Genomic DNA, 8,960 nt, shown 5'->3' on the forward strand with positions numbered 1-8,960 from the left:
TATATATATATATATATCATATATCAATAATCTTATTATTGATATGAATCTTAAATTGATAAATCATATCAATTTTATTATATCAATATTATCTAATTTCAAAGATTATAAAATAAGTAAATTCACTCTTCACTTCTTTGTTTTCTTATAATAGGAAAAAGTGATAATTTATCTCATATTTTGATCTGAAAATTTTTAACCAAATATTTTCTAAAAAATATTAACATATTAAAATAATATGTTAAATTAATTGCCATCAATAATTATAAAAGAGAATATAGTGGTAAATATGTAATTTGTAGATCATTATTCATCAAAACATCTCGTATAGAATAAATTTCTATTTATTTTGATTTTCTTACCAACAATATTTATCTGAAAAGTTATTCCAAACCGCACTTTTGGTTACATTAGCTTTAGGAAATAGCCTGAGGAAGGCTCTAGGCACGTGACCCGCGAAAGCAGGCAGAACAGGTATGATTCCTAATGCCCTCATCCTCTCAAGAATTCGATGCTGTAATCGAATCGATTTTTCGTGCCAGTTCGAGTTTAAAGGTCCTCCAAATCCTCGCATATTGCCCATTCTAGACCTAAATATGTAATTACAATGAGAACTTTATTGAATATATTTAAGTAATAAATTCAATTTCAAAAATAGCATTTTTAATGATATAATTGGATCTAATTTTATTAATAGAATTAAATTTTAATTGATCAAAAAATAAATTAAGAATATTTTTAGGAACATTTAAAGAATATAAATTTTTTCATTTATTCCAATTATTTTTTTTAACATGCTATTTGCTAATATGATACAATATTTCATATTATAATTTCTTATTTCATGTTATTCTAGTATTTAATTATTTTGTTAATTATATAATTTTTTTTTATTTTTGTAATCAAATTAATAAATCAGATATATATTGGAATTAATATATTCCATGAATTGAATATTGATTATTCAGTTGTAAATATTGTTAAAGTAAAAAAAAAAATTATTGTATACAATTGTTATCATTTATAAGATATTCAAAAATGTGACTTTGAACCTTTCAGGAATAGATAAAGAATGGATATAGATTAAAATCCCTCTTCACTGGTTTATCTCACAAATCTCTGTTATAATTTTTGAAAACTATTACCATGGTAAAAATCCTGGCCCTCCAAAATGTTCATTAATCTCCTCTATAGTAAAATTCAATTGAAGATAGACTTTCTCCCAGATAGCTTCTTGTCCAGTAAAAGCAAGCGCCAAATTGATTCCATTAAGAGCCATCCAATCGATATTTTTTTCCCAATCTTCCCACTGCCACCATGCAGAAGTGTAACCCAAAGTACACACGTTCTGATAATATCTAAACCTGTCCAATTCGTGAATTTAGAAGAAATTTCTTGCATTTTTAACTTCAGATTATATTGATACCTATCATTAGAGCTGATTTTTACACGAACATCAGGTAAGGTATCAGGAAGTTCAACTTGATTTCCTTCCCATGAAACGTGGACGTTGCAATAGGTTTTGAGATAATAGTGTAGACCCCAAGTTGTAGCCACACCAGAAGTGCCAAGGATTTCGACTTGACCCATGGAATTTTTCTTTATCTGATGGTTGAAGATAAGATTATCGATTGTTACTATTATAGAAAGTTAAAAATAGTTTCTTTAGATTCTGATTGTTTGAGATTGAACATTGTTTTGGATCAAAGTGATAATAGATCACTAGATTGGAATGAAGATACTAGAAAAATTTAAACTCGAATCATGTATTAGAATCAATTTTAATGTTTTCTATTATTTTTTAAATATTTCAGAGAAATGAGGTATTTAAAACATAATTAAGGATCCCTTAATCCAAGATTTAAACTCAAGATTATAAGGAATGAAAACTATGAGGAAGATGATGTATTATGAGCAATATAATTGGAAATAAAAATGTTTGTAATAATGAAAATAAGAAAAATCTTTCATTGAGGAATTTCTTCTGGTAATCCTATTCACAGCTTTCCTCTCAACTCCTTATCACATCTCTATAATTGTACTTTAGGAAATACCTTTGTTTAAAATTGGAATTTTATAGCAAAGATCTTTAATACATTCGAGTTTATATTTTGAAAATCTTTTTCAATAATCGAAAAATTACGAAAGATAAACTAATGATCAATGATTCAAATACTTCCTTAATTAAAACATTATAATAATATAATGTATTCATGTGAATTCGAATTCGAAAATTCTTTTATATGCATATTTTGTATATTATTTTCTAATCAGTGATATTACGATATCTTTTATCATGATATTACCAGAAATTTGATTAAATTTATTGGATTCATATGAACGAAAAATGTTAGTCTTATTACGTTTCAAAAAATGTAAAAAGTTAAAAAATTATGTATATTAGAATTATGTATATTTAATTAAATCAAGAGCTTATTTTTGTATATACTATTTATATTGTATTATAAATACGAATTACCAAAAAATAATCTTTTCCAGGAGAAGTAAAATTAGGATTCACCATCATTACGAAATTTTTAGCACGTTCAGTTCCCAATAATCTTTCAACGACACCTGCTGCTGCATTAGCTTGTTCTTCCGATGAAATCCGAGGCTTAATATGACTCAGAGTATTCTGAAATACTGTACATATTTCTATTTTTTTTTTAAACACAAAATTTACATAAGAAATAGTTCCAGAATGTTTCTCTGTTCTTTTAAATAATAATTTTTCAATATGCGTTCCTTTTTATTTAAAATTTCTTGAAATTAGATAAAAATCAATAAACAATGTATTATATTTATATTATATTATTTATATTATTACAAATATTATAATACAGATAAAAATCATCATTTCAAGAAATAAAATTTTTCATTTAATTTTATTTCCAAAGAAATTTGAAACAAAACAGTTTACACGTGCTAATAATTAAAATATTTTATTTTTTTGTGTAGACTTTTTATAAAATTTATAATAGTTTATTCAATTGAAAATAATGAGAAATATTGAATTAAAAAAAGAACAAAGTAAAAATGGAGATCATCTGATTTAAAATTTTTACAAAAAATTATCACAGAAAGAAGTCAACTTTAAAAACAAAAGTATAGTTGAATTAAAAATATTGAAAAATGTTGAATTAAAACAAAATATGAAATTGAAATTATATATATAATTCAACTCATTATTTATTCATTTTTAATCATCACAAATTTTAAAAGATAATTTTTTAAAATTAAGAGTTTAAAATATTGAATAAAAAATAAAAACCAAAGAAAAATATAAAAATAAAGATGCTCGCCAACTTCACTTTGAATTCTGACAGAAAACCATCATTAAATTAAAAAGAGAAACGATTTATTAATAAGACAATTTAAATGATTGAAAATACAAAAAAAATATTAAAGAGAGAGAAATGTAAAAAGTAAAGATTTAGAAAAAAAAATCGTTCTTCTCACCATTTGAATTTGTATTCTTACAGAAAACTGTTAAAGATCCAGAAAAAAAAACTATTGACGCGAGTAACGAATAGATTAACATATTGCATGCACGTATCGCTCCTCGAAGATACACACGACTGAAAGAGATGAAGATCGTGAACGCATTACTTATCTTCCTACACTTATGCCATTTCTCTTTATCTAATGAGGCCTCTGACCACTGTGATTATCAATCATCTGCAACAAGACTGGACAACTTGCTCGCGACTTATTTCCCCACCTCCCAACGACCCCTATCGCTTGAATCGTGGGAGGAGAGGAACTAGAAGATCGTTCCCCTTCTAAGAGTGTTTAATATATATATACATATACGTGGGATATCTCTGGAGAATTGATTTAGAGATTAAAATAAAACAGAAAGGTTAATGTAAACGTCGAATGAGGTTTATTTATCGAGTTATAAATAATTTAAATTTGTTTTAAATAAAAGAGGGAGGACTATTATGATTTCGTGATATTATTCGTGAAAGAACATTTCAAGATTTACATACAATATATGTAATTAATTTCTTAAAATTTAGAATAATTTTATTTATTATTTCAGAATTAATATTTTTTGTTTCATTTTTTTAAATATTTTTTCATTCATCAATCTCTCCAAATATTGAAGTTGATATATGATAGAGATAGATGATTGTTTTTCATTAATTAATATAATATAATATTGGAAAAATTATTTTAGTTAATTAATAAAAAATAATACGATAAAACTTTTATAACAATCAAAATTTTATTTAATGTAACAGTATTTCAACATATGTATAGCATGTCTCAAAATATGTAACACCAGAAATACTTAAACCGGTCACACTTATTTCAATCACACGTATATAACGTATCATAACAATTACATATAGCTTGAAACGATAATCTCATAAAAATCGCGCAATATATAGTATTATATTGTCTCGAAGTCTTATGAATATCCGAAGAATCCTTTATTTGATTTGCTCATCTCAAAATATTATTTCTGGTAATTATTCTCTGAATGTGAACGTATATTGACGTCTTTTTATTTTTTTTTTTTTTACATAAACTTCTACTTTCGAATGAAGAAAGGCCATTCAAAGCGAGTTAATTTTCAATATTTTTCTATCTAGCTTGTTGTTTCTCGATGATTCAATTCCACTATTGTTGAATCACTGGACGAATGAACGAAAACTTCATCCCCGACTTTTACTTTTCCAGGGATGTATAATCCGCAGTATATTCCCATAACAGGCGCTTTTCCTTCGAGAGAGACCCGTTCTGGATCAGTTTGTTCTCTGAAACTAAAAAAAGTTAAAAACTAATTCCATAAAAGAATTCCTATGACTCGATATCGATGTCATAACATTCGATTTCTTTATGTCATTTAGGAAGGATAAGATTTTCGTACGATTTCAAAGTCTTTAATGGTTCCTCCTTGTCCATTACTCCGTTTTCTGGATTCACACCCACGAATTTACATCTATAAAAAGATATATTATTCAAATAATTTCTAATTCTTTCTATTTTTAAAAAAATTCTAATCTTGATTTTTATTTGAAAAATTAATATATTTTTAAATATACATATATTTTAATGTATATATATGTACAGGATATTAATATATATCTTCTAAAAATCAATTTCAAAATACAAATACTAATAATAAATAATCGATTAAAATTTATTTATTAATTTTAGTTAAACTAATTTAAAACTTGTATTAGATGAAATGAGATAGATAGAATGAGATAGGTCTATCTTTATCACATTATTGATTTGTTTTGACTCCATTTCGCTTTATTTAATACACGTTTATAATTTAAATATAAACTAACTATTAAATTGCTCATAACTTATTAAATAAATCTTATTAAATTATCAATCGATACTTTTGTATATCAACTTTCATATTTGTTTTGATCTTCAGAATCATATCTATTCGTTTCAATTATACCTATTATTATTATATATGTATATATCTTTGTGATATCGAAAATATTTTTACTATACCGTGAACATGGTTTGACATTTCTAATCACGACGCGTTCCCCAATTTTTATCCATTCCCAATTATCCTCCTCGAACGGTTGTTGCGTGGAAACCAAAATATTTGGACGAAATTGTAGAGTAGGAACTGGCCTTTCTAATTTTTCGTTCAATTTTTCAACAGATCGCGTGGTCATTAACATATAACTGGTTAAATCGCTGAACAATCCCTGGAAAACATTTGTTCGATCATCAAAATAATTGCGCCAAAATGGAAAAAAGAAGAATCAAATAAAAGGAATTACAGTGTCTTTGTTCCTGAGTTTTTGATACACTTGGGTGAATTTTTTCCACGGCTCCACGAAGAGATTCCTTTTGTCCATCATTGTGCATCCTAATCGAAGGCCAGAAGTGGTTCCAGTCAGAAACCTGAAGAAAATGTAAATTTTATTAATGAACATTCTATATCTTATATTTTTCAAATAATGAAGACAATGATCTTATATTTTGTTCTGTATATCATTTTCCTCTTCCACAGGAAATAAATATATAAAACAATATGTATAATTATATAATAATTATATCTTAAATTAAATAATTTTTTCAAAAATACTCATATCAATCAAATATCAAGAATGGCAATTGACTCTCGTTCTTATTAATTCCGAAAATAGATAGAGTTAAATTATATAATCCAATTTCAAATTACAGGCTCATTAAAAGGAAAAAGAATGAATGTACAATTGATCGAATAAGAAGATACAAATGGAGACCTTGATAACCATTCGGCGGGTTCTGTGCCACAATCGATACACTTCACCGGCTCTCCCCACCACATGGTGCATTGAACGGCTTCAGAAGCATTCTCCGATGAATTTGGAACCTCGAAAATCACGCTGGGCATCCCGACGGCCTCCAGCTTCACCTTGGTCTCGTCCACCGCCGATAAACTTATCAGGATCAAGGTTGGGTATTGCCTCCCGGTCTGGAATCGGCCAGTTTCCTCGTTGTACACTAGAAACATTCTGATGAACAGCATGGGGATTCATCTTTGGTTCCTTTGGGATAGAGGCGTTGGGTTCTTGTTAAATTGTGAATTTATTAAAATTGAAATTCAGATCTTTTGTAAACAAGATTAATATTAGAATGAAATTTTATTTTTAAGTGAAATTAAGCGAAATGTGTATGGGTTGATGTGGAGGAAATTTGACAGTGGTTCGTGACATAAAAATAAATGTTTTATGAAATAATTGAAAAAATTCGTGTTTCTTTAATTTTTATTAAAAATGTGTATATGTTAATTGAGTTGATTAAGATGGAAATGATCTTAATTATTGAGTTAGAATGGAGATACGTAAGATAAAATGAATCTTATGTTTAAGAACGAAGAATAGTCTTAATAATTCATATTAATTTTATAAAGTATTTACTACAAAAAAATAGCTTTCGTTTGTTTATATAATATGATTCATTTACTGAACAGAATAGATAAGATCGTATACGTACGTGATTTGGTGATATCTTTGTCTCTTGGATATCTCTTTCTGGTATGAGAAAGGGACAGCCAATGTTAAAACGAATTATCTTAATATATGTAAAATAAAACGAGAATTGTGATTATTATTTTTGACTGATCTAATATTAAGATTAAAATGAAAATATATTTGTAAGATAAATTAACAAACTACTAGAAAATTTATTTTTTCAAAAATAAAAAATGAAATTAAATATATATCATGAAATAGAAGAAAGAGGAATGATAGATATAAAAAGTCTGATTACCTGTCTCTAAGGATGAATCTACCCTTGTCTTCTAAACTAATTCCGTATTCGGTGAAGTCACATTCCCTCAAAGTCTTTCCACGCCCAGATTTCAGAGGATACATGTATAATTCTTGAATCTGGCCCACCTTTACCCAGTTTGGATTTGATAATTCGGGAATCGTGCCATCATTGGAATCTTTCTCATCGTCATTTATATTATCGTGATTTACATTATCACTTTCACAATTCACATTTTTTTCAATCTTCTCTGATTCTTCTAATTCCTCCGTTTCATTTGTTCTGGATTCCTTTCGTTTATACGAAGTCTTTCTCGCGGTCCATACCACTGCCACGAGAATAATTATAAAGCTACACGTTACAGCAACTGCCGAACGCCAATCCTAGAAAAAGATATAACCTTGAGTTAAAATGAGGGTATATGATTGTAAGGTATTTGTTAATTTATGTGGAAATGATTCAGTTCAAAATATTCTTAATGAATGTTATGGATTCTAATAGAGATTAAAATTTTTTAATAGATCAAGGATAATTTAATTGGAAAATTTAAATTTCAAAATATAAAAAAATGTGCATTATTTTCTAGAAAATTTTTTGAATGTATAAATTTTTTTCTATCTTTTAAATTATTCTTTTTCTATCCTTTTCTTTAAATGTAATAATTTTTATATAATAGTATTACGTTATATTAATCACTTTTTTATATCTCTTTCATTTTATTTTAAAGCAATGTTAGAGATTTATCAGTAATTTTCCTCTTAAAGATTAGATAAGCATCAATATTAATTTATTTCAACTTTTTTTTTATCAGTCGATTTATATACACTTAAAACTCGATGCATATATCTTCTAATACCTTCTATGTAACTAGTTCATTTGTACATCTGTTACAAAACAAACTTGCCATTCGAGAAATTAAAACCGCGATGAACACGTGCCATCACAATCGTGCATTGTGTCATTGTTTGCTAATCGAATTCTTCCTCCAAACAGGCTTAACTTGGCTTATTCATTTCTTCGCCATTTTTTGATCATCCCCCAAAGAATTCTGATCTATTATTATATTTTTCAAAAATATCACTGAAAAATTGCCAATCCTTACCACCCATGATCATCTATTGCATTACACGTGTCTGATAAAATATCTTAATCAATTATCTTCCCCCAACTTTCATCGAAATTTTATCAAATAATAATTCTAAATCGAAATAACATTTTATTCATCGATCCGAATATTATCAATTTCTCAAATCTAATTGATAATCCATTACCTCAACATTTAAAATTATCCTTGTGTGAACTTTGACTTAACATCACACAAAGTGTGAAGAATTTACAGGCAAAATAAGCGAAATTCAAACAAAACGTAATTTCTTCGATAATTTAAAGAATTATTGTAAAAGTACATACATACCGGGTGTCCTTGCATGATCTTCGTCCCGGCACTTGTGCAAACCGTCGTTCCAGGCTCAGACGCGTTCTTCAATCATTACCAGGTCTCCGTATCGTGTCGCTGCTGGTATTATGCAATGACCCGGCTTAGTGCTGCCCCCTTTCCGCCCTACCCGTGAATTTATCGGGCGCAAGTCTATGATGCCGCCAATTACTCGTTGTGCGCGCGCCAGTCGTTGTCTGGAACATGTGGAAACCACACTGAGAATTCATTTTTCTAATGAACGAACGTTTTTATCTCGCCTCGACCGATAAACGTTTTTTTTTTT

At 27.6% G+C, this 8,960-nt stretch overlaps 2 protein-coding genes across 4 annotated transcripts in view; both read right to left on the reverse strand.

The window, feature by feature from the left end:
- LOC102672453 (alpha-N-acetylglucosaminidase) overlaps positions 1-3,712 on the reverse strand; it is a 7,516-nt gene extending 3,804 nt beyond the window's left edge. Inside the window, exons 1-5 of one of the 2 annotated variants that reach the window (XM_031512574.1) lie at positions 3,460-3,712; positions 2,480-2,655; positions 1,427-1,605; positions 1,146-1,364; positions 363-590 (exon numbers count right to left, since the gene is read on the reverse strand). In XM_031512574.1, the coding sequence (XP_031368434.1) occupies positions 363-590; positions 1,146-1,364; positions 1,427-1,605; positions 2,480-2,655; positions 3,460-3,541 (884 nt within the window). In that variant the 5' untranslated portion in view covers positions 3,542-3,712. The remainder of the gene's footprint in view (positions 1-362; positions 591-1,145; positions 1,365-1,426; positions 1,606-2,479; positions 2,656-3,459) is intronic. The other variant, XM_006620073.2, reaches the window with a different exon arrangement.
- Positions 3,713-4,217: 505 nt separating this feature from the next.
- Positions 4,218-8,913, reverse strand: LOC102672894 (mitochondrial amidoxime-reducing component 1-like). Of its 2 annotated transcripts, none has more exons than XM_006620076.2 (7): positions 8,654-8,913; positions 7,240-7,622; positions 6,231-6,482; positions 5,763-5,886; positions 5,482-5,687; positions 4,880-4,951; positions 4,218-4,766 (listed from the first exon to the last, which is right to left on the reverse strand). In XM_006620076.2, exons 1-7 carry the CDS (start codon positions 8,666-8,668, stop codon positions 4,598-4,600), a joined length of 1,221 nt encoding a protein of 406 aa, XP_006620139.1. In that variant the 5' UTR covers positions 8,669-8,913; the 3' UTR covers positions 4,218-4,597. The 2 variants fall into 2 exon arrangements, with proteins under 2 accessions (XP_006620139.1, XP_006620138.1); XM_006620075.2 differs by having other exon boundaries at positions 4,218-4,772.
- Positions 8,914-8,960: the final 47 nt, after the last annotated feature.

Source organism: Apis dorsata, unplaced genomic scaffold (assembly GCF_000469605.1).
Source record: "Apis dorsata unplaced genomic scaffold, Apis dorsata 1.3 scaffold_473, whole genome shotgun sequence".
Classification (NCBI taxonomy): domain Eukaryota; kingdom Metazoa; phylum Arthropoda; class Insecta; order Hymenoptera; family Apidae; genus Apis; species Apis dorsata.